General features: G+C 36.6%; 1 protein-coding gene across 1 annotated transcript in view; it reads left to right on the top strand.

Moving 5' to 3' along the window:
* The first annotated feature begins 2,144 nt into the window (after positions 1-2,144).
* The window catches only part of tweek (transmembrane protein KIAA1109 homolog tweek), a 236,838-nt gene continuing 211,940 nt past the window's right edge, over positions 2,145-27,042 (top strand). The window contains exons 1-6 of the mRNA XM_089246286.1: positions 2,145-2,297; positions 8,022-8,266; positions 8,910-9,053; positions 11,049-11,314; positions 18,270-18,540; positions 26,170-26,342. Of these exons, the coding sequence (XP_089102412.1) occupies positions 2,284-2,297; positions 8,022-8,266; positions 8,910-9,053; positions 11,049-11,314; positions 18,270-18,540; positions 26,170-26,342 (1,113 nt within the window). The 5' untranslated portion in view covers positions 2,145-2,283. The remainder of the gene's footprint in view (positions 2,298-8,021; positions 8,267-8,909; positions 9,054-11,048; positions 11,315-18,269; positions 18,541-26,169; positions 26,343-27,042) is intronic.

Genomic DNA, 27,042 nt, shown 5'->3' on the forward strand with positions numbered 1-27,042 from the left:
AGTAGTTAGGATTGTAATTTTCAATATTTTATCTTGAAATATAGTCAGTCTAATTATAGCGATTGTCTATCTCTTCAAATACCCCCTGTGACGATTATATCATGGTCATCTTTCGATCTCAGGACGTATTAAAGCCGAATTTAAACCGCTGCACAAATACATTCATTCCCAAAATACGTTCTCGATCTAGATCTGCACTGCTAAATGCTGTTGCATCAACCATTCAGCTGCCAAGTAGTGAAAATCAGCGATATTTGTGTGCACAGAGCACAATCAAAAACACGCGACTCTATCCTCTTCTCCTCCAATGTCACCCGTATTGACGTCACGTGAAACATCATGTTATTGCACATGACGTCATGAGAGGCATCGCAGACTCTAAAACCATAATGACCATACTTTCATAAACAAAAATCAGGTCAATCCACAAAAAGATGCCAATAACCCCCAATAAAATATTAAAAATTACAATCCTAAATATTGTCGGAGTATTTAGGATTGTAATTTTCAATATTTTATTTTGAAATATGGTCAGTCTAATTATGGCGATTGTTTATCTCTTCAAATACCCTCTGTGACGATTATATCATGGTTATCTTTTGATCTCACGACCTATTAAAGCCGAATTTAAACCTCTGCACAAATACATTCATTCCCAAAATACGTTCTCGATCCAGATCTGCACTGCTAAATGCTGTTGTATCAACCATTCAGCTGCCAAGTAGACAAAATCAGCCATGTTTGTCTGGATAGAGCACCATCAAAAACATGCGACTCTATTCTCTTCCCCTCCAATGTCACCCGTATTGACGTCACGTGAACCATCATGTTATTGCATGTGACGTCATGAGCGTCTTCAGAGACACTAAAAACGCAATGACCATATTTTGATAAACAAAAATCAGGTCATTCGATAAAAAGATGCCAATAACCCCCAACAAAATATTAAAAATTACAATCGTAAATATTGTCGGGGTATTTAGGTTTGCCATTTTCAATATTTTATCTTGAAATATGGTCAGTCTAATTATGGTGATTGTCTATCTCTTCAAATATCCTCTGTGACGATTATATCATGGTCATCTTTTGATCTCAGCACCTATTAAAGCCGAATTTCAACCGCTGCACAAATACGTTCATTCCCAAAATACGTTCTCTATCTAGATCTGCACTGCTAAATGCCGTTGTATGAAACATTCAGCTGCCAAGTAGTGAAAATCACCCATATAGTGTACAATCGAAAACACGCGACTCTATCCTCTTCCCCTCCAATGTCACCCGTATTGACGTCACGTCAAACATCATGTTATTGCATATGACGTCATGAGCGTCTTCAGAGACTCTAAAAACGCAATGACCATATTTTGATAAACAAAAATCAGGTCAATCCACAAAAAAATGCCAATAACCCCCAATAAAATATTAAAAATTACAATCCTAAATATTGTCGGAGTATTTAGGATTGTAATTTTCAATATTTTATCTTGAAATATGATCAGTCTAATTATGGCGATTGTCTATCTCCTCAAATACCCTCTGTGACGATTATATCATGGTCATCTTTTGATCACAGGACGTATTAAAGACGAATTTGAATCGCTGCACAAATACATTCATTCCCAAAATACGTTCTCGATCTAGATCTGCACTGCTAAATGCTGTTGTATCAACCATTCAGCTGCCAAGTAGTCAAAATCAGCCATATTTGTCTGGATAGAGCACCATCAAAAACACGCGACTCTATCCTCTTCCCCTCCAATGTCATTCGTACTGACGTCACGTAAAACATCATGTTATTGTCTATGACGTCATGCGTGGTTTCAGAGACTATAAAAACTTCATGACCATACTTTGATAAACAAAAATCAGGTCATTCGACAAAAAGAGGCCAATAACCCCTGACAGTAGGCTAAATTGCAAGCTGTAATATATAACTGTATATTTACTTCATATTTATCATACTACAAAACTGCTCTAAGAATGTCACAAATTTGGTTATAAAAATGGGACAGTCCCGTTTAAAACGGCATGTATGGTTTTTTATTTAAAATCAATCATATAGTTTTATATTGGTTTTTCTTTTATTTTCTTATCTCCTTATCACTCACTTGCATCTAGAACTTTCTAAAATTAAAAGGCCGCTCTCCTTGCTTGTGTTTGATTTCCCCTTTCGGCCAGCTAATGGCTATCTATTGAATAAGGGAAGATAAAATGTGCTCACATAATCGATCTATTCTTTTCACAATGGTCAACCATGGTTCATGAAGACTAAAATAACCATCAATGGATGTATCTCTGTGAGTTCTTGACTCATCATCCCTTTCTAGCTTGTTCCCAGATGAAATTTTATTTCTCTCCTATTTCATTATTTTATTTTAGCTTCAATCATTGAATTGGAAAAAAAGAGGCTGAAAAAACCTGCTCAATAAAATTACATTAAACCAATTTCATGTCAGACCATGTACACATTATTTTAAGATCAAGGACAATTTTTTGTAATTTATGCTGAGGTGAACTTGGAAACAAGTCATCTGGTCTCTACCAAGAATCGAGCCCAGAACCTCTTGCAAACCGGCCAAATGTGTCACCTTATACACCACTGAGGGCAGTATTCACTGACATGATTTGAACTAGTCAGTTTTTTGATGAGAGATCAACACTGATTGGTTAAAATCAGGTTTTTAACCAATCTATGTGTTGATCTCTTGTCCATCCGCCCTGAATGAACAAAAAATTGCTCTGTCACCAGACTTTACCCATTGCTGAGATCTCTTCGTGGCAGAGTGTCTGGAACAAAGTGTGTTTATCTAACAGTCTGAGTGTGTATCTAGTGTTGTGTCTGATTTTTTATTGCTGACATCTGTATTTCAAATTATGAGTGAAGTGTAATGATTGAATATGTGTATTGTTTTGAGCCTATTGCTCGCTGTGGCCAGACTTTTAATGGGGAGATCGGCTCACATTCGCTTCTCAAAGTTAGGAACCACAGAAAAACCAATTTCACCTGACCACCACTGTGGAATCGTTAAAGTTTGGTTCTCCCTGTCCTTATGATGTGAATCAATCACTATGACCAGTCAGCCACTACTGCCGATCATATACGGCACTAGAGACACTACTCTGCCTACCATATTTCATGCCCTGTGGCAAGAGATTCTGAAGTAGAGGAATTAGTAGCCTCCTTCAACTTCAACAAATGACCCCCCCCCTTTCTCTCAGGTGGGACCAGATGAGAGATGCGGTCTCCAGTGGCACAGGCCCGTAACCAGAAATTTTGTTTGGAAGGGGACCAAAGTAATAGAACAATAGCTTTTGTCAACTTTTTTCTTTTTTCAGTCATTTTGTTTGGAAGGTGACCAAAGTAATAGAACAATAGCTTATGTCAACTTTTTTCAGCCATTTTTTCACATTTCGTGGGGAGACTAGTCCCCCCCCAACCTTATCTAATGGTGTATATGGTAGCTTGCCCAGTTTGCAAGAGGACTTGGGTTCGATTCCAGTAGAGACCAAATGACTTTTCTTTGTGAGTTCACCTTGGCTTAACGTACCAAAAAAAATGTCAATTCTTTTTATGTGTTGGGCTGAGAAAAAGTCATCTTGCTGTTATCATAGAAAACACTATAAATTAATTTTTACCACAGAAAATTTTCATTCAGCTGAGGGCTCGTTGCAGAGCAATGCAAAATGTTCTGTTTTGGGGCATCAAATGATCAATGACATTTTTAGTTACCTAACATTTATATCATTATCATGTTATGTTGCTGTAGGGACTATAAAAATGCTATAAAAGTGTTGTTGGGGGAATTCAGGAAAATATAATTTGTTAACAATTTACAGTTTAGAGATATGTTGTTTTCTTAGCCTGTAATACATTAAGAAAGAGATTTTTCTCGGGGTTTTGCCGATATAAACGTTTGAGGGAAAGCAGTCTACCTTCCCTGGGTATGGTCCCACAAAAGTGGGACTGACTTTAGCCCAGAGGTCCCGAGATGATTCCAGCCATTTTTTCTCACACTGAATCCATTGTAAAAAAGCTGAAGAAAGGTCATATCCTAGGGCAGTCTACCTTCCCTGGGTATGGTCCCAGAAAGGTAGGACTGACTTTAGCCCAGAGGTCCCGAGATGATTCCAGCCATTTTTTTCTCGCACTGAATCCATTGTAAAAAAGCTGAAGAAAGGTCATATCCTAGGGCCTTGCTGCAGGGGGAGGGCATGCCTCTGGGAATCGAACATGGGTCCTCGTGCATACAGGGTAAGTGCACTACCTACACACCAGAGACACAACCTTCCTTTCTTTATAACACGCATTAGTAGCAGGTTATGCTGAATGGAAATGTCCCCATTTGATGCAGCAAGATTAGGATTATCTTTGACTTATGTACTCTTTAATACTATTAGTGTGTGTTATAAAGGAAGGAAGGTTGTGTCTCTGGTGAAAGCATTAAGCACACTTGTGCCCGATATGCAAGAGTACCCAGGTTCATTTCCCGGAGGAGGCAGATAGCTTTTCTTTCCAAAGGTTTGTATGTAAAAATGTCTTTCCCAATATTCAGTTTTGTTGATAAAAGGAATTAGCTTGGCCCATAATATGCAGAACAGTTATAAACATTTATAGGTCTGTTTTTGATAAGTGTGGTCAGCACCAAGGTGAGGACGTTTTTTTTTTTGCTCCAAGCTATAGTCTCTTTTATGTTGGTCAATTCATTCAAGATGAATCACAAAGGACGCATACAATTACACATAAAGTTAAATTTATTGCATCAATCAATCTAATATGGGGTAATCTATGAGATTGAAATACAGCGGGAAATGCTGAAAACTAAAAAGAAAAATATAGGCCTACACAAAAAACTGAATCAACAAAATATGTGGTTAATTAACTGTTTAAAGGTCAATGTTCTATAAATGGAACATAATTTTTATCTGGTATTTTTGCAAATAAAAATTTATTCAAACATTTCCAGTTTTTTATCATACATAGAACATGGATGGAGATATGGGGAACACCCCCCCCCCCAGCTTGTCAAAGGTGGAGCCTACTGATCTACGTATACCAGCAGTTTTCAACCGGTGTTCCGTGGATCGCTTGGGACTCCGTATGCATTCTCCAGGGGCTCCACAGCCGCTCAAGGAAAATTAAAAAAAAGTTAATTTGAAAAAAATAATAATTATGAATACTTTTAAATAAAAATAAATCAGCAACTTTGATGAATAAGTAAAAAAATATGCCTACGGCACTCCGCCATAAAAATTATATGCCAAAAAAGGCTCCGCAAGTCAAAAAAGGTTGAGAACTGCTGACGTATACATTAGTATATGCCTATGTATATGAATTGACATCACCATCATCATGCCATCCCCCCAGACTTTCACGTCTATCTCTGCCAATATATAGAGAAGAGTTTAAAGTATTTTTGAAATAAATTCAAAAACTTCAGGTTAATATAAAATTTTTGAAAAATTATCATTTTGGGCTTTTTTTCCCATTTTGATTAAAATTTGCCAAAATTTCAATTTTGAAGTCAATTGAAAATTATTTTCTGTGTTTCTACCACTTAATATATATATATATTTAAAGTAAATAAATTAGTTTCTTTGTACTGTTGCACATGAAAAAGTTGTGCATTCAAAAACACATGTTCCATGTGTGCTGCTTTGATTTTCCTGTTTGAGTCATAGGGTGTTGTCGTCATTCGACATGTATGGGGGCGAATTCTTGAAAATATGACGCAGAGGAATATGCTTTCTGGGGTGGATGGTTTATATTGGGTGAATACTTTTTTATTCTTGCATTCTCTTAGAAATGCATGTTTTTGAAAACCACAGACTAATTGAACCAAGATCAGCAATCGTAGATAGTCTTGTTATGTTCAGCTCTGTGCAACCGTGTCAAAAAGATATCTCACATTAGAATAAGCTATGGGATATTTAGCAACTCTTTCAGATTTCAAATTAGAGACCGTAAATATATGCCAATTACCTCTTAATGAACCTGAGAACATCACGGATGAAGAGGATATTGTTGAAAATGATCTAGTGACAACAGTTCCAACTGATGTATGTGGAATGATAGATATGTTTTATGACAACGAGGATGAAGTGTTAAAAACTCCCAAAGCGTGTTCTTCAAAAGATATAGGGCAGAAAACAGAAGCAAAATGTCAGTGCAACACTCATGTGAAAATTTCAAGAAAAGGCAAGAAGGTTTTGAGTAATCTGAAAAAAAACACTATTGTATGGGATAAAAAAAAATCTTTCAAAAACCTGATCAAAACTACAGCTGTAAATTCCATTCGAAAAAGATTTGCCATATGGTCATTATATCATGTTGGATAATTCACTGAGAGTTGCAAGAAGCAGTGGTGGATTAAAGTCAGTTGAGGCAGGGCCACAACTAGGGGGAAGCAGGTGGGTCTCATGCCCTGGACGCTGCACCAGAGGGGGTGCAAATTTTATTCTCACACCTCTTCAACATTACAAAGGGTGCCAAAATGCGCATTTGCCCTGGGTGACCAAGCATCTGGTTGCGGTCCCGAGCACAAAAGAAAATATTGGGCCCCTTAAATTAAAAAAAGTGTAAAGTTTGGGGTTTTGGGGCTGAAATGAGTATTCTGTTTGCTTTTTTGACCACCTAGAATAATGTTCACAAAACCTAAGCCACTCATCAAAGAGAATTCCCAAATCGGTCATCCTAGTTGCATCCGGAATAATATCACCATTCAAATCATAAATGAAACATGGGTTTTTTTTACCAAAATGATCGACCATGCAGTTGTCAACACTAAAAGTCATACTCACAGTCAGTTGTCAACACTAAAAGTCATACTCACAGTCAGTTGTCAACACTAAAAGTCATACTCACAGTCAGTTGTCAACACTAAAAGTCATACTCACAGTCAGTTGCCCATGCTGCATTCCCATTCAAGTTGGTCTGGAGCAACTCCCTATCGCTTTGATTCCGGACTACCCCCATATAAGCTTCACATCATGTTCAGATTTACTCAAAATCCTATCAATACCCTGATTAAGCTTATTGATAGAAAGTGAAAAAAGAATGGGACCAGTTGACTTCTTTGAGGGACTCCACTTTTGACACCCACCCTATCAGAAAATTCCCCATTCCCCAATAACCCGCTGTGACCTATCTCGCAGCCACACGATTCTATCTGATCCAAAAAGTTCCCCCAATGCCAATCTCATGTAACCGCTTTAAGAGTTTACCATGTTGGACCCAATTGAATGCCTTTTAGAAATCAAGATATACATCTATGTTTTACCTTTTCCCAATGTCTATAATCATTGTAGCACTATAATCATTTTATACATGTGATAATCACAGTTCATTTGATAGTATAACATAGATTTGGATTGAATATGCAGAAGTACCCTAAATATAGATTTAATCTAAATCGGGGGGGGGGGGTCTAACAAGGGGTCTTTCAACCCTATTAGTGGTCCATAGAGAGATTTCTAGTGGTTTCTGAGCTTTGATAAGAAAAAAATTATCTTATTGTTTTTATGCAGTGCTATATACTTAATATTATTCTGTAAAGGGGACCGTGGCCATGGCCCGCACAAGGTTGGGGCTAATAAGGCCCGGAACAGTTCTCATCATTTTTGTTTTATCATTCTATAAATTCATTATAAAGGGGCATGTGAAAGATCCCAGCCTGGGATTCTGCTCCAGGATGGGGGGCCACGACTGTGGCCTTCATTTTATTGCCACAGAAAGTTTGAGAATTCATTTTATTGGCTCAGTGAGTTCACGGACCACATATTATGAACTCATCTCTGACTCTGTGGCATAAGGGGTCCTCGGAACATGTAAAGTTAAGAACCCCTGATGTAAACTAATGTTTTTTGAGACATATCAAAGAAATGGAATACAGGTATACGCATTTCAAATTATTATTATGTATTGTATGAATGCTTTCTCTTTATTGTCAGTCTATTAAGTGATAGTTAACCCATGTTAGTTGAAAGCAAGACAATAACTTTTTCCATCATTTCTGTTTAAACAGGTTTGAAGCTTTTTCTAGTAGTACCAGCTTACCTTATACAAGTAGTCGCCTACCTGTACCAGCATGGAATACTACAGCACCCTTGAGACATCTGCGGATGGACTCAAACCTTGCTTGGTTTCTATGTGCTCTATCATTGGCCATGACTTGGGTCATCTACATTACTTATTACAATTCTCGTATAATTGGTTTCATTCTTACAAAAATCTTGAACAGGTTCGTCAAATGCGGATATGTGAAAGTTGGTATGTGTTGCATTATAGACTGGGTAATGTTTTTATTAGTAAATTTTGTGTACCATATATCATTTTAAAATTAATTGCAAATAGATGTCTCTGCAGGTAATCTTCGATTGGTTAGGGAAACTATATATGCAAAAGATAACCTTTTTTAGTACGAACAATGTACAGTATGGGACTCCGTGTTCTCCAAATACATTATTGGTTCCTTTTTTTGCTGCACCAAACAATAACTGTAACATTAAACTGACCATAATTTTTTGGGGAAAATATAAGAACTTCCCAAATGTAAGTAAAATTGCAAATTATTTCTGAAATCACGGAAAAATTAGGAATATTGGTAAATGAAGCACTCTACTAGGAATCGCAATGGATTGAAATGACTTCTATGAAAAAAAAATTTGAATATGGCAAATATGTAAAAGGAATATTCATATCAATAGTGACAGAATTTATAAGTTTGGGAGTAGAAAGAAAAAGTTTTAAAAAAAAGATTTTCTCTCTCAGTGGAATCTGGAGTTTCAAAAGTTCACTTTTTGATTTGAAAATTATCAAATATTTAACTATGTCAAAAATATGTATAATTAACTTACAATGAATACATTTTATAGTTTGTGTATTTTCAAAATAATTTTTGTTCTACTTGTAGGCTCCATTTCAGTATCAGTTCTGTCTGGAAAGATTATGTTTCGTGATGTTGCTTATATAACAGAAGATTATACCATAAGAGCACAAGATGGTTGGATAATATTTCGTTGGTGGTACCCTTATGTGCACAAAGAAATTAATGAAGGTAGCTAGAAATATTTATTTTAACCATATTGAATTTTTTTTACTGAGATTTCAGAATGAAGTTTTCCTAGCAACTAAATCAGTCATTGAGACAAGAAACATTTAACAGAACAAAGAAGCTAAAAGTTGAAAATTTATTCAATATGAACAAATTAGTTCACAACAGTTCATTTGTTTCATTTACTATTTTGAAATTTTTTAACTTCTAATACCTCGAGAAAAAATCTTTACCCATGCAGGGCCTATTTTTGGCACCTCCAGCTACATTTTGTTTGGTTAACAAAGTGTTTTTTCACCCTTTCAACTTTGATTTGATGCTACAGTAATGGGTGGATCCATTTTTTTTTTTTTTTTTTTTTGCTGTGATCACAGCTACCATTCTCTTAGAAAGGCTTTCTGCCAAATTTTAAAATGTTTCAATCAGAATATTTTACCAAACTTGTAAGAAAACTGAGGCTAGTTGTGATACAGATATTAACTGTTAGGGCCTGGCACACAGCTGACATTACAACTCATTCCAAAAGTGGAACTTATGTCTGTTCTCTGAGCTGTGAATTATTGCTTAACAACTGGTGCTCTGCAGTTCTTAAAAATAGTCCTTAAAAATAGGTTAGTAATAGTATTGAAATGTTTAACTACTGACCAGCTGAGGACAAAATTGGCGCTTAACTACTGGATTTCGACTAAGGACCATAGAGATAGTTTACGCCCAGGAGTGTCGAGTGTATTACACTGGAACTGCCCAGGGCTGTCTTAAAAGCATTGTGTGTCCCCAGGCTAATTGACTTTTCTGAAGCCCTCTACCTGACTAGAAGTGGTTACTTACAAATTTGCTTGCTTAATCTTGAAAAGCTTTACAAGATCTTATTATCATGAGATTCCCCCTCTGTCCCTGGGGACCCCAGGCCATATCTGGGTAGGTCCATGCATTAAGATGGGACTGGAACTGCCAGATTCACAGTTTTACACAAGGATTTTCAAACCTTTTATGTTTACTGCATGGATTAATAATATAATATTAATCAATTAATTAATTGTTATAAAATTTTGGATTCATGTAATTGAAATTGTGTAGTGAATAAATAAAATATTTTAACTTTAAAAAAAAAAAGAGTAATCAAGACTGAAAAAAGTTCTTATAAACAAGGAGAGCTGTATAAACAGGGAAAAATCACCAAAAATAAGTGATTTTGGGAATTCTCGAAAATTTTCTGGAAATACGATTTCCCGTTCCCAATTCCCAAAGGCATCAAAATGTTGGGAATTTGGAGACCCTGTCAACACCCCACAATGTATGTAAGGAATGTTATAGGGGTTAAAATGAAATTGATACTTTAAAGCTGTGTTTCTCAACCGCTAGGCTGCTGTCCAGTACTGCTCAGTGAATGATTCATTTTTCTCATTAATTTCTCGTTAATTGTGTTTACGACCAGGCCTTTCACTTACACACAAAAGAGATTTACCAGGCTGCGGGCCTCCAAAGGTTGAGAACCACTGCTTTAAATTACACCGTCAGTAGTCAAAGGGTTAAGAAACTAGCTGCATTCTGTATGAGCAATGCAGCTGCCAATTGATCATGTTGAAGCAGAAATGTGCTATTTCTGAACTGATGTCACTCTGTGGGCAGAGTAAAATTGTCCAAAATGTTATATGATACTTCATTCAAATTCTCATGCACAGGAACCAAGGAATTGAGACCTTACCACAGAAGCATCATCTCACACATACATCTTAATGCACTTTCATCCAACTTCACTTGAAGCACAATACTAGTGGGTGGGAAATGTTGGCCCAGCATTTCCAACCCCACACACATCTACACATGAATTATCTATCATCACACAAAAGATTAATATTAGTTAGAGGTATCAAATTTTTAGTTGTAGAAGTTTGATTGTATCTCAAAAACCAATTTCTTTAGTCTTTTTTCAACTTTAAAATATTTTTTTTCAATTTTGGGTTTTCATGTTATAACTACATTTTCTGTGAATTACAGATCTTTCACATTCAGATACAAGACTCTCGATTTTACTAAATGGTTTTGAAGTGCATGTATACAACCGGTCACAATTGTATGCTAGACTAGAACATCTATTTGGCCTAGAGCCAACTGTCATTCCACCAGGCTCTGAACAAATCTGGCAAGATAGCTGTGGTGATAGAGGGACTGAAATCCTTGCAGATAAGTCAGAAGAATTACATTTTCCCACCAATTATAATTGGAGAGATCTCATTCCAGTTACCAAGATAGATGTATCAACTGTGAGTGGTCTTTGTCTTTAAATAGTTTTATTTTCACCCTGTTGAATTTTTATACTTCTTTCTAGTTGGCTTGATTTTTTTTTCCAGTCTAACAGTACAGTAATTATGAGAAAATTAAAAGTTAACCTTCATTAAATATGAAATACTTTATTAATTCACATAGTCATACATATAATATATATAGTCATACATATAATATATATAGTCATACATATAATATATATAGTCATACATATAATATATATAGTCATACATATAATATATATAGTCATACATATAATATATATAGTCATACATATAATATATATAGTCATAACATGAATACTGTTACTATTTGTGGAATGAATTACAAAAGTATTTTTGTAAAGATATTTTATTCTATTTTTGACATAATGCATTATATTACCTAAAATTTTATTTATTTAGTTATTTATTTTTTGTAAGTAAAATATTCACAGTACTTTATTCTTTATGTTTTATTATTTAGTCATATACAATCAATTCTAATCTATTACCTTACCATCTTTAAAAACTTTTCAAAACTTTGACATTTTTTTAGAAAAATTGTGCTTTTCCAAGCTAAACATTTTACTGTGAAAATAATTTTTAATTTCTCTTTTTCTTGAACCCCAAATCTTTAGAAAACAGCGTCATTTTCATCTATCGAATCAATAGTTTTTGTAGATTATAAAAATGTGTCACTGAAATAGTTTTTTGTGCATATTGTCATTGCAAAAGCTATAAAAGCTTTTGTGATTGTAGACAGATACAAAAACAAGTGTTGAGCCAATTATGACTATTTTAGATCGGACACTTATGTGACAAGTTATTTCTGAAAATTTAGCAGATGGGAAAAGCCTCAAAGAAACAGATTTAAATTGTTTGAGATGCAACCAAGTGTCCTTTAAATGTTTTTTAAATGTCTGCAGCATTATTTCTGGAGGGTAAAAAAGGGCATTGAAATTGTTACTGTCCACTTTTATTGTATCATCGAGAACATAACATGTTGAATCAGCGTTATCTTCAGGTCTGTCTAGTCACAAAAAATTCTCTCGCGCAGTCCCCGCACTTGGCGACCGTTGGCCACAGTCTTTGGTGAGCCGCCGCACACTCCCCCCCCAGTAGCGAACTTACGGTTCGAAACGGTCCGGGAAATGGACAGTTCGTCCGGAACGTGTTTTTCTTGTCTGAGGAACGGGAGGCGTAGGTAAGGCAATTCTTGTTGGTGACGGACTGGAATCGTTCACGTCTGAAGCCAGGAAGGCGGGTTTCAGTCTGTCCAGAGAAACTGTTCTTTTTTTTCCACGGACATCGATGTCGAATGTCTTTTCACGTCGTTGAATCACTTGAAATGGTCCGTCATATGGAGCTTGAAGCGGCTTTCGCACTCCATCGTGCCGAATGAATACGTGTGAGCAGTCTTTCAAATGAGGGTGGACGAAAATACTTTGTGGTGCATGACAAGATGTTGGTCGCGGTCGTAATTTTGTAAAATGTTCTTTGATAGTCTCAATAAGTTCTTTTGATGATGTTTCCCTCGGAGTGGGATCGAATATTTCTCCGGGAAGTCTGAGACTAGTGCCGTATACCAATTCCGCGGTGGTAGCTTTCAGATCTTCTTTGAAGACGCTACGGAAACCGAGTAATATAGTGGGCAAAGCAGTACACCAGTGTTCTGTGTTATAGGCTTTGATGGCAGCTTTGAGGGGTCTGTGTAGCTCCTCTACGAGGCCATTTGCTTGCGGGTGATATGGTGAAGACCGTATTCGTTGAATTCCTAGTACTCTTGCCAGTGCTAGGAAGAGGGAGCTCTCGAATTGACGGCCTTGATCGGTTGTGATTTTGGATGGCACCCCAAAGCGAGATATCCATGTTGCGTAGAATGTGCGAGCTACAGTCTCGGCGCTGATGTCTGGAATCGGGACCGCCTCCGGCCAACGTGTGAACCTGTCGATCATAGTTAGACAATAGGCATTGCCACCAGAAGGAGGAAGAGGACCAATGATATCAAGATGGATGTGATCAAATCGCTCAGTTTGGTCAGGAAATAAACCTAATGGGGTTTTCGTGTGTCGTGTTATTTTGGACTTTTGACAAGGTATACATTGTCTGGACCAGTTATTACAATCTTTATTTAATGAAGACCAAATGAAGCGAGTCCGAATCAATTTAGTTGTAGCTTTAATTCCTGGATGGGAAATATTATGAATGGTCTCGAAAACCTGCTTACGAAACTGTTCTGGTATGTATGGTCTAGGTGTGCCAGTGGAGAGATCACAAAATAGTGAAGTATTTGAGTCTGGCAAAGTCACTTTTTTGAGCTGTAATCCTCGTGGATTTTGTAAAAGATCAGTTAAAGTTTGGTCGCGTTCTTGTGCTTTTGAAATTTCGTTATAGTCAATAGGATTGGGCATTGAAATTGATGTTATGCGGGAAAGTGCATCTGCGGGTATGTTTTCGCTACCTTTTATATAGTGTATGTCAGTAGTGAATTGGGCAATAAAATCTAATTGCCTGCATTGACGAGGGGAAGCCTTGTCTAATTTTTGCTTGAAGGCATATGTTAGTGGTCTATGGTCCGTGAGTAAAGAAAAGTCCCTAGCTTCTAACATATGCCGAAACTGCTTTATAGAAGCATATGCAGCCAGCAATTCACGGTCGTACGCGCTGTAGTTGCATTCCGCGGGAGATAATTTCCTAGAAAAAAATGCAAGAGGCTGAAGCTCGTTGTCAACCACCTGAAACAGTGCGCCGCCAATGGCAAAATCGGATGCATCTACCTGAAGTACGAGTTTGGCATCGGGTTTCGGATGTGCTAAAAGGGTTGCGTTGGACAATAGTGTTTTGGAATTTTGAAATTCCTTATTTGCTATGTCAGTCCAAGCAATTTCTCTGTTGTCGTTTTTTTTTTGACCCTTTCAAATAATTATTCAGTGTAGTTTGTGTATGTGCTGCGTGTGGTAAAAATCTACGAAAAAAATTGAGTAGTCCAAGGAAACGTCGTAGTTCTTTAATTGTTCTTGGTCTTGGATAATTGAGAATCGGCTCAACTTTTTCTGGCAAGGGTTTGGTGCCTTGTTTGGAAATGGAGTGGCCTAAGAATGATATCTCCGCAACACCGAAGACACATTTGGAAACATTAATTGTGAGGCCATAGTTATTGAGCCGTTGCAAAACAGTGCGTAAGTGAACCTTATGTTCAATTTCACTGTCACTGAAAATCAAAATGTCATCTAAATAGACATAACAAAATTTCAGATCACCAAGAATCTCATTCATAAATCGTTGGAAAGATTGGGCAGCATTACACAAGCCAAAATTCAGGTAAGGAAATTCAAATAAGCCGAAAGGTGTGCAAACAGCTGTTTTCGGAATGTGGTCGGAATGAACAGGAATGTGAAAATACGCGCGCACAATGTCAAGTTTTGAAAAACAACTTTTACCGTGTAATGCATTTGAAAAGTCCTGAATGTGAGGAATGGGGTACCTATCTGGGACCGTGCAGGCATTGAGTTTGCGGTAGTCACCCACTGGACGAATACTGCCTGAACTTTTTGATACGACATGTAATGGTGATGACCAGGGCGATTTAGAAGGCCTACATATTCCTTGATTCATCATAAATTGGAATTCCTCCTTAACAGCATCATAGAGCTTGGGATTTAATCGCCTGGGTTTGCTATGTATAGGCGGGCCGGTGGTTTCGATGTAATGTACAGTGTTATGCTGAACAGGCTTCACTTTGTGCGACACTTTTGTCAGTTCAGGAAATTCTGCCAAGATTTTGTGATATTCCGAAGTTTCGGATATTACCTTAATGGAATAGTTTTCAGAGTTATATTCAATTTTTCCAATTTGCGAAAGTTTCGTGACACTGTCCATTAATCTGCGGTGTTTGAGATCAATTAAAAGTCCAAAGTTGAGAAGAAAATCCGCGCCTATGATCGGTATTGGTACGCTTGTAATGAGAAACTTCCACTCAAAACAACGTCTTAATCCAAAGTCAACATTGAGAACTTTGGTGCCGTAAGTGTGTATCTTAGAGTTATTGGCAGCAAACAATTCAAATGAATCAGGAACTATTTTTGTGTAATGTTTTGTGAGTGGAATGCAAGAGACGTCAGATCCTGAATCAATTAAAAATCTCAAATGGGATCTTTTATCAAATACATAAAGGCGACAAGTTTTAACGGCCATCGGTGTTGACGTCGCCGATATATTATAGTCGACGGCCGTGTTTAGTTTCCCTGTTCCTTGGTTTGAAAAGAGCACGGTTGTTGACATCTGAAGGCGTTGTTGCCGAATCTAGCATGGTAATAGCAATAGCCGGTTGTTTGTGATGAGGGAGTGAAACGACGATAAGGAGATCTGAACCTCCGTCTAGTATAGTTTGTTTCTCTCTCTCTAGACAAGCGGTCGAGTTTTTTGCTAAGAGAAGCTATCTCCGCTCTCATGGCACTCATTTCTGTCAGAGGGGAGGGATTATCGGGTTCAACGTTGTTGACATGTAGCTGCGGGGTCCCTGTGCGTTCCGCTCTCCGAATGGCATAGATGCTGTTGTTGTATGTGTCTTTACTAACTTCTATTATTTTGTCGGCCATTTTCGCTAATGTCTCTAAGCTCTCTGAGCTAACTGATAGGATGGCCTGTGTTTCTGACGGCATACGTTGGAACCATAGAGTTTTTAGAAAATCGTCGCTTACAGATTTGCCGGCTAAATCTCTCATTTCCCTTAATAGGTGTGAAGGTTTTTTGTCCCCCAACTGTAGTTCGGACAACAACTTGCGTACTTGACAAGTGTTAGAATCAGAGAATTCTTCGATTATCCGTTGTTTAAGAGTCTCATACTTGTTTGTTTCGGGTGGGTTCAATAAAATATCTGAAACGGAAGCGAGCGTTTCTGGATCTATAACCGCAATCACGTTATTGTATTTGGTAGCGTCGTTAGTTATGGCGGATATTGAAAAACAACTTTCCACTTGAATGAACCATAACTTTATATTTTGCCGCCATATGGGCGGGAGTTTCAAGGCAACGCGACAAATTTGTAAGTTTTCTGGTGATGGGTCAGGTGGCGAAGGGTTAGGAGAGTTATCGTTAGGCATTTTTGGATACAGACTTTTATGCGAATCTAGTTATATAATTGCGAAAATAAAAATAAGAACATTTGTTATCCTGACCAAACAAAATAGAGCGATCACAAAAAGGTCCTACCCTGATCTTAATGGCATCGGCGGTGCTGCACACATTGGGCTTCGGCTGAGTAGATTCGTCATCTTTATGTCATCAGAAGGTTGCTTCGGTCTAGGTCACCACTGTTACTGTCCACTTTTATTGTATCATCGAGAACATAACATGTTGAATCAGCGTTATCTTCAGGTCTGTCTAGTCACAAAAAATTCTCTCGCGCAGTCCCCGCACTTGGCGACCGTTGGCCACAGTCTTTGGTGAGCCGCCGCAAAATCATTCAGGAGGGTGCAAGTCTGCTAATAGAAAGCATTTACAGAGAGAGTATGGGCTCTTTCTTTTTTAGAAAACTTTTAAATAACTGAACTCGATGTACTACCTGTTCTACTTAGATATAGAAATCAATCAACAAAACATGTAATGATAACACTTTTAAAAAAGTGTTTAATTATGTTTCTAATCTTTTATAATAAAATCTTTTTTTTCTAATTTTTCATGTTTCTAATTCTTTATGTTAAGAGAACCAATGTTACATAAAAACACTGTACCATATACACTTATTCTTTCAATGTACAGTATTGTTTAGTGTGTGCATTGTATACATACATAGCTATGAAGTTTGTCAAGTGATTGGTAGTGAAGAGAAATCTGTGTGTAAGCAGTTGAAATGACACTTTTTTTTAGAAAGGGAAAAAATTTTATTTATTCTTATGATTGAATACAATTATTATTATTTGCTGCTGAGCTAGCTTGTGAGCCCCCCAAAAAAAAGCAGTAATCATAATCAGGGCACAACTAGTAGAGAGCATGGGGGCCTGGTGCCCCAGACACTGGATCAAGGAGGGTACTGAGTTTACCATCTTTTTCATTCAAAATTATGGGGAGAGGTTGTCAAAATGGACACTGACCCGGGTAACAGACTAAAATTTCATTTCTAGTTGTGGCCCTAATCATAATATATATTCAATGCAAGTACACATAAGGAAAAATCCACAAATCTCAATATACTTATTTTAACCCTTTGTTTGGCAGTACATAGAGTATAATGTAAAGTTAGTTTTGGATGTGCATAACAGACACATTGCACCCAACGGAGGGGCAACTTTCATCTGAAAAAGATAATGGAAACTGCATAAGTAATTTTACTCAAATTAGTTTTTCTGTTGTGAATATTTTCCTTCTATATTTCTGTATTTAGAAGTACATTTTTAGAATTACATATGCATTTAGTTTTCAGTGCAGTTGTTTTTATAACTATTGTCCTTGTGAAGTATCACAAGGACCCTGGTTACACCACTCAAAATGAAGAATTATTGACTTACACCATGCACTCTGACTTTAACCTCAACATTGAGTTTGATGTGTACTACCAGCTTGTAAAGTTTGGCCTATCTTTTTTCAATCACCTTGTATATATGTGTAATTGACATTATCATCATGTCACCCCAACCTTTCAAGTCTATTTCCATCTATGCTTCACTTGAAATGCCTATTACAAATATTTTATAACTAAAATTTTTTTGGAAATTGTACTACAGCTCTTTGCCCAGAAATCACCTTACCTTAACATCACATTGCTTTTCTATCTCTCTAAAATTGCATTTGTTCTTGGAGATTTGACCACCTGCCTTATGTTTGAATTAGCTATCCCTATATAATATACTTGCATTTTTCTTCAATATAATTTTTTTTTCATTTCAGTTTTGCAAAATGTACAGAATTAACATCAAGCATCTTTTTTTTTCATTGTTTTTTTTTTTTTTAACAGGGTCGACTGGTGTTTGGTAATAGACTTCTGCCTACCACTCTTTCTATAAACTTTGAAGAAGCTCATATAATTTATACAACTAAACCTGCACCTTCAAGATTAGATAAATTCACCCACATTGTCAAATGCAAAGGGGAAAATTTCAAAGTCATTTTGGCTCCCAGTCCAAAATATACTGGCATGAATGATGAACCTCCTCGTTTCATGGGTGAAGGATTTGTTGTTTTGCAATCAAATATGGTTGATTTGTACTATTATGCAGATGAAGCAGGTAATGGGATTTCAGTATATTAAATTGTTAACAATAAAAATAAACATTTGTGTTATATATATTATTTTAGGGCATGCCAACATGTTGGAATTGACAACCTTAACATACAACTGTTTCTTGCTTTACAGCTGCTTCCCAAAGTGGGAAATATTGCCCCCTCCTTCCACCCAGGGGGCAATAGAAACTATGGCTATAATATAGGATCCTATGAGTTGGATTGAATTGATGGAGGGGGATTTAAAATAAAAAGTTCGGGAAATTCTGCGTTACATGATTATCACCAAGATTTAACTGATTCTATCAAATAATCAAGTAAAAGGAGTTGAATTTAGAGCGGTAAAGTAAGGATATGGGGGGCTTCCTCACAGAAGGAGGGTGCGGTAGCCCGGTCGATAAGATACTTGCCTAAAGTACCAAAGGATGTTTAGAGGTGTCGCGAGTTCGATACCCAGTTCGTCCTTGTCAGAAAACTTTCCTGACACGGGTACAACAAAAAACAGCGACTTGACCGCAGCAAGAAATTGCTACCACAGGGAGTTCCCTGTCGAGGGGTTAGCGCACCAACCTCTCGATGAGTATAAAAAACAAGCTTGCCGTTCGGAATTGGCGATAAATTGTAGGTCCTGGTCTAATTAGCCCTCATGTGCAGAAAATGACCGTGGTGCGACAAAAATTATCAAATGATCCTCACAGAAGGGTTTAGAAAATTATGTTGACACCCAGCAGCAAAAAAAAAAAACAGTGATGAATTATTCAAACTCATATACAGGATGTTCAGTTTCAAGGAGGTATCCAAAAACAATAGCTTAAAGCAGCAGTTCTCAACCTTTTTTGACTCGTGGAGCCCTTTTAAGTATATAATTTCTATGGTGAACCCCTATTTGATTCGAGGAGCCCTTTTTTTGTACATAATTTTTATGGCAGAACCTTGTAGACCTCTCTTATTTATTTATCTATCAAATTTACTGATTCATTTTATTTTCCTCGAGTTGCTGCGGAGCCCTTAGGAGGTGCACACGGAGCATCGGTTGAGAACCGCTGGCTTAGAGAACCACACATGCTTAGCTATGAAAGTGCTGTACGATCAATAGGGGACTACTTCAAGTTTTCTAACAAGGTTGTACATTTGCACTGTTGACAGCTGCTTTGAGATTCTTTTCACAGCAGTCCCACACTGACTGCTAATCAGCATGTTTATACCATCATAAGATTCAGTGCATGTTTTAGCTAGCTGAATTCAAATCTTTGAAGTGTTTGAAATGTCATGTACAAATATTGGAATGTGAAATCTCCCACAACTGTGTCAACAACATATCTCTACAGCAGTTGATTTAATAATACCTCAAATGCTAATAAACACTTTTTAAGGGATTGAGTACTGTTGAGACATCTGCAGAGTCATTAATAATGATCACATTAAATTCTATTAGCCTGCAAACAAAAATGAGTTAGTTGCCCTCTTTAATGAAACTAAAATTTATTACTAGTTGTGGATGGTTCTCTCACTAAAAAAAATGAGCTATACTTCTAGTCCAGACACTCTGTATATATAAATAAATCTTGTGAATTTATGCTGAATGAATGAACTTTTAATTTTTTACTATTTTATGCATATTTTATTATCACTGTATAACTTATTTCAGACTGTCCTCAATTGGATTGTGAATGTACTGGTTTTATAGAGTGTGGATCTCTGCTTCTTAAAGTTCCTTGTATGATAGACTGCTAACTTTTCTAACCCTTTAATAACCACCATTAGAAAAAAAAACCTGGTAGGCCCAGCCTTTGCCTTCTCTTTTTTTTTTGTGCAATTTTCATTCACATTGTGGGTAATTTTTTTAATTGCATTCAGAGACATGAAGAAAACATTGAGGGGCCTGAAAATTGGCAGTTGTCTCATATATATGATACTCAAGCCTGTATATAGGGGGGTGTGGTGCGTTGTATTGTATATTCCTTAGTTATTGGAGGGGCTCAGCCCCTCACAAAATTTATTGAGTATGGTAATAGCCTCAGCTTCCAGGTTCCGGCACCTGTGATTGCATTGTCCATGTGTTTGCAAAAACAACTACCAAGTACTGTAATTTTAAAAACAATTTGATGGGCTAACCAAAAGATAGCTTCTGACTTTCATCATGTTGTTTTCCAATTCCAAACAATATTTAGTACTAAGCTCTGATGAGGGGAATTTTGTGTTTCATCCACATCTTCATAACAGAAAGATTTTGACATTTTCTAAATCTTCAGGATTAAATCATTAGAATCAAACTTCAGAGGAAATTTCATACATATTTAGTGGTTTTTTTTAAATTAAGTTTTCAAAATTGTGTTATAGCAAAATTTCAGAAAGCAGTTGATCGTAACCTTTATGTTGGAAGGGGTGTATTTGTAATTGTTTGTGAGGGTGACAAACCCAACATCTCAATTGTTTCATAACAACTTGTTAATTATACCTGGGAATAAAGGGAAAAGTCTTGAGGGTGCCATTACTTGAGAGGATATAGGGCAACACACACAGTTTTTATGATCAGCTGCAGTTCCTTTTTTTCTGCCGGTGATTCCTTCCTAGGATGTGAGGCTTTTCTGATGTCATATTTTGTGTATCCACATTAGAGTAGAAAACCTATTTTGAATACTCAGTTCATGGGCGGAGATACGGGGGGGGGGGCGTGGGGGCATTGCCCCCCTCACCCAGCATCAAAGGTGGAGTCAACTGATCTAATGTATATATGAATTGACATCATCATCGTGCCCCCCCAAGCAATAACGACCGTGCCCCCCCCCCCCAGACTTCCAAGTCTATCTCCGCCTAAGGCTCAGTTTTTTTTCTTACACCTTTATCTTCGCACAATCTTTTTCCCTCTCAATTAACGTATGCCTTATTTTTGCTGCCCTTTATATTCACAATAACAGCAAAAATCAGCAAGCCCGTGGAAAACATCACGTGCAGACCATCTTTAAACTTACTAGAAAAATAAGTGAAATACTGCATTCAGCAAAATATCACTTTGATGCACCTGTCAATACCAGAGGTCTGTGGAATACCATGTATATATGCCCAGGTTTACATAGGAACCACAAAATGATCTAAGGCCATAAGAATCAGAGATCATAAGAGATGCTGCAGAATGAGCTAAACAGAGAAGTTGAAAGCAGCGGAACATGCCCTTAGCACTGACAACAGAGTAAAATTCAGTGAAGCACACATAATAGCAAATGTGTAACATTTTTTTCCAGGCATCTACAAAGAAGTTATTGGAGTCCACAAACACAAAAACAGCTGCAATAGAAGAGAAAAAACCATGAAGTTCACCAAATCTTAGATACCTGCCCTCAAAAGAATAAAAAGCTTTCCCTTCAATATGGCAACATAATCGAACAGCAACAACCAATCAATTATCTCTGCATCTCTAAACCAATTGAATTCTTCCAACCTAAGAGATGTCTCTAATTCTCCACCAGCTGTAGGAGCAAGCCAGTAATTAGAAAACAGTAGCACAAACCAAGCTTCTCAAGGGTACAAGTACAGCCTGAGCTGTTGCAGTACCAGTATTTTCTCCTGGTGTTGCCAACCACTGGTGTTGGAGAAACATTGAGGAAAAACTGAAACCAATGATGGTCTTCAAGCCCCAAACGCCACTTTTCATATGGCTATGGCCAACTAAAACTTTATCAGTTACATAATTGTTCAAGTGACTATAATACTGCTTAAAATTTTCATTCCTTATGTTTGAGTATATACCTTGTTCACGCATTACCTTGGTGAAACAAGTTTTAAAAAAATGCAGTACAGATATCCCTTACTTTACACAATTTTGCTACAACACGATTTGAAAATGATTTTAAAAATTCCAATGTTTGAAATTCTACCTGGAGTTTTAAATCTGAAAATAAGCTTTCAAATTAAAGTCATGACATTGTTAAAATGACAAAATCTGTTAGATTTGAGGATGTAGAGGAAACATATGAATGAAACCCTCAAATCCAACTCACCAAAGATCACTTCTGAACTTTTGGTAACATTGACAGTGCCATCAGAACTGTAATTGAGGAAAATAGTGTAAATATTCACAAAATTTTTATAGAGGGTATGAAGAATGCTGTCTGTCAGCTGAAAATCTTGACTGTTTCATTTAAAAAGTTATCAGCTTATCATCATCCCAGGCTCTTCTGATGAGCAAATATCCATTCTTCATCTGATTCAGGACAGTTGGAAGTAAATTCTTTTTAAATTAGATTTGTTCATCAAGAGTGGGGTTACTATATGACCTCATATGTGAGCACGTTTTCATTTTTTATGTCATTTTAATAGTCCTCATACGTTTTTGAAATTTTGCCCTTTTGTCCTCATTTTCAAGGTTTCATACTTTTTTCCCATTCTTCTCGAAATTATAAATTGCATTGAGAAACAAATCTGTTTTTCAGTGTGTATTTGTGTTTAGTTTTCCTCACATATATTCACATGCTTGGACCAATCATCAACTAAATTTGCAGAAAAGAAGAACCAAAGTTCCCTCCAAGTAAGACAGATGCTATTCCAGCCATTACTATGCAGTCTGTTGTATGTAGTACTGTACAAAGAAAACAGTCCAAAAACAGCTCCAGAAGAAAAAAACCACAACATTATTTTGAGAATAATATATTTCGCTTAACAACAGCTAATGCCGTGCACTGGGAGGGGGCTTCTCAGGGCTGTCTCAAGAGCATCATGCTGTCCCCCCCCCCCTCTTTAACCTGGCTGGAAATACTAACCTACCAATTTACACAATTTTCAAAATCATATTGTATGGTTTTGTCATCTGTGAGCCATACAAATTTTGCCACCCTTCTCTCATTTTATTTCATGTGTGTTCTTGACCACTCATTCCTCGAATTTGCTGCCCTCTGAAAGTGCTGTCCTGGGCAGTGCCCCCCCCCCCAGTAAATACGCTTCTGACCGGATCTCATCATGGAGTCCCCCCTTTCACCCCACCCTAGGCCCCCAGGACCTGTCCAGTTGTGTCCGTACATTACAACCACTCTTGGATTACCTTTTCTTTTTTCCATTCAGAAATGAACGAATTGGTGAAACAACACCCAATTCTCATTCCGGTAATAAACTCTTTCAATTCTCATTCCGGTAATAAACACTCTGAATTATAGAAAGCATCTCCCCCCCCCCAACAAGAAAATTCTTTACACATGTTTAAAATTAACTCTTCTTTGGTTTAAAAGTAACATTTTTTTACTAGTACAGTGGTATGATCTGTTGTTAACATATATGAATATAATGTTGCCAAAAGTGTGAGCACATTCGTCCCCATTTCAGAGCTTCAGAATCTGGTAACTCTAATCAATAGTAATCTCATGAGATTAATTTATATAATTATGAATAATTCAGTTAATTTATTTCCAAAATTTTATTTTGCTGCTAGATTTGAGTTTCTTTTTTTATTCTTTTGAAGAAACCACACCTATCCCTATATTACCCATGTTGAATTCAACTTGCCTTATATGATTTCATCTTAAGAAATCATTTTGTGGAACCAATTAATAGCGCAAAGCAAAAAAAGGGAGAATCTGTATTACTTATTTCTTTCAGACCATCATTCATTTTTTTGGAATTTTCAAAAAGTTTTTTTTGCATTTTCATTACTCAAAAAAATGCATTAAAAACATAAATGTCAGCAAATATTTATTTTTTATTTATTATTATTTATTTTTTTGTAAAGAAATAATTCGTTTCGTTCAAATTTTTTCATCCAAGATGATGCAGGGTATATTCATCTTCACATTCAATTTTTTTCCAGAATTTTATTGCAAACTTTTATGTAATAAATCACTCTTTTCTTGGAGGCACTTTCTCCTAGAAAGCATCTTAAAAGCTTCTTAAAGATCAACTTTAAGTGCTGCCCTCTGATGAACGCCCCCAAATTTCCTATCTATACATATATAATAACATGTCGTGACTGATTGATTCATCATCACCGAGCCGGAACCACTGAAGCTATAAATATCAAATTTGGTCAATAGTTTTGCTTCATGATGTAAAGACTCACTAAAGATGTAAAGAAGGGGTTTTGAAATTTGACCGCTAAGGGGGGTCAAAAGGGGGGGGGGTTTGAATGTAACATGTAGAAATCATGCTAAACAAAAACTACTGAAGCTATAGTCATAAAATTTGATCAGTAGTTTCAGTTCATGAAGTAAAAACCCACTGAGAAAGGGTTTTTCAAAATTTGACCCATGAGGAAGTCATAAGGTTACATAAAGAAATAATGCCGAGTCGAAACCACTGGAGCTATAATTATGAAATTTGATCAATAGTTTTAGTTTATAATGTAGAGGCTCACTAAAAAGGGTATTTCAAAATTCAACATCTAAGGGAGTCATATGGGGGCTTTCAAAGGTTATATGGCAAAATCATCATTGAGTCTAAACAGCAGGAACTATAAGTATGAAATTTAGTGAGTATTATATTTTATAATACAAAGAATCACTATAATGGGATTTCTGAAAATTTAACCCCCAGCCTGATGCAAATGTTATATGGGGGAAATCATTGCAGAACAATTTTCAGGTAACCAAATTCACTCGAGCGAAGCCATGGGTTGCAGCTAGTTTACCATATTTCTGAACTCACACAATTTTTTAAGTCAAGGCTTAACTTCCTGAGGTCAAAAGAAAAATTCTACTTTGAGAAAAGCAACTGATTACAGATGGTGTCACTACACATAACAAGCATTACACAGAAACAAACTTCATGTCAGGTTCACTACACGTACACACACATTCCAACATGTACCAATTCATTAGAAGTTCTGCAGAGGAATGTGGACGAGGTGCATGTATAATGGTTTTAGACTTATGGTTTAGTAGTAGTAGTGAGCAAAGCATCCCACACACATTTGTGGCATCAAAGTCTGAAAGGGATATAAAGGAAAAGAAGAAAAACCCCTGCTCCTTTCATCTTTTTTCCCATGTATTTCTTAAATGTTAACAAAGATACCATTTTCTGAGATTTATCGCTGTTAATCCATCTGTATATTGTCCAAATTAGTTGTCAAATGCCTGCATGTAAGAGTCAAAGTGGCCTCACTCATAGGCGTATGCAGAATTTTTTCAATGGGGGGGTTCAAAATGTTTTTTCTTCTAAAGGGGGGTTGACATATTTTCCTGCAAAATAACACTATAATCACAGCTTGGGGTGTTAGAACCCCAAACTCCCTCTCCTTTACATATGCCAATGGTGTCACTGCTATTTCTTTATAAGAAGAATATTCTGTTCCTAGAGAAATCACAGCTTGGGACAGTAGTATTGATAGGACAAATAATATGCACACCTTTTATAATTTTTTTTATTCAACCAAAAGTTTTATATTGCAGGCACACACATGAACATATTTGGGAAAGTTGATCATTAGATTAGATGTGCTTATTAGACATACAAAAAGTGCAGTGTGGTCACTGAAAAGGGGATGCAATTAAAATTGACGTGTATAGTTGAATCTCAAATACTATGGGGTTGAGAAACAATATTTTGGGGAATCTGTGATTTTTTATTGATATGCATTTTTTGTGCAGTATAATATTTATTATATACAAGCAATCATGCAAATTAGTACATTATAATGCTCAATATGACTTTAGGTGTAGTACCAGCTGAACCTGAGGTTGTTGAGCTAGCAAATGGAGATATTGTACAGAGATCTACTGCTCCTCTTTGGGGACTAGACATCAAATGTGGGAAAGGTACCGATTTTAGTTATGGTCCATGGGCTGATAGACAAAGAGAACATTTATACAAATTTTTCTTTCCTCAAGTAAGTAACTTATATCCAAGTTTTAGTTAGTTAAAAGGATCTTGATTGTGCATATATGATTATAAGATTTTTTCATGCACGTGTTTTGTTCTATTCATGAAAAATATTTTATAAATATTTGTTCTATTCATCTGTGCATTACATATTTGTTCTATTCATCCACGTCTGATCCCTTGGGAATATGTGAGGATCACGCTATTAAAAAAAATAGTATAGATTTTTTCAGCCTTGCTTGTGCCATATGTCAATAGAAATTTCCACCTATCATTATGATTTGCCTTAAAAATGTGGCTTTGCTTCTGCAATAATAATGCTGTTCTCTTGCTGCAGTTATCCAATGCAGTAAAATACATTTTCATTTTGTTTTTAAACTACTGCTCAAAAGCAACAAAAACAAAAAATACTCATAAAAGCAAATGCTTTCTGGGGTTTTTTTCCCTCGCCCATCGGAATGATGATGAGCAAAAGACACTCTCAGGTGGAATCGCAAGGGAAGTAGGAAATCAAAACACAAACAACAGCTGTAGAAAAGAACAATCATATATTGAGCCACAAAAAGTTCAATGGAGGATGGTTGGTGAATATAGAATGTGATCACCTCTGCTGAATACAGAGACTCAACAGCATCGATCCATACCAGTAATAAGATTATCAATGTTCGCAGCTCACTGAGACATCTGCGAGGATCGTGGAAAGCAGT

The sequence above is a fragment of the Pholcus phalangioides genome, unplaced genomic scaffold, assembly GCF_987345545.1.
Source record: "Pholcus phalangioides strain wild (caught in Gottingen) unplaced genomic scaffold, Ppha-v1.0 ptg000017l_1, whole genome shotgun sequence".
In the NCBI taxonomy this organism is placed as follows: domain Eukaryota; kingdom Metazoa; phylum Arthropoda; class Arachnida; order Araneae; family Pholcidae; genus Pholcus; species Pholcus phalangioides.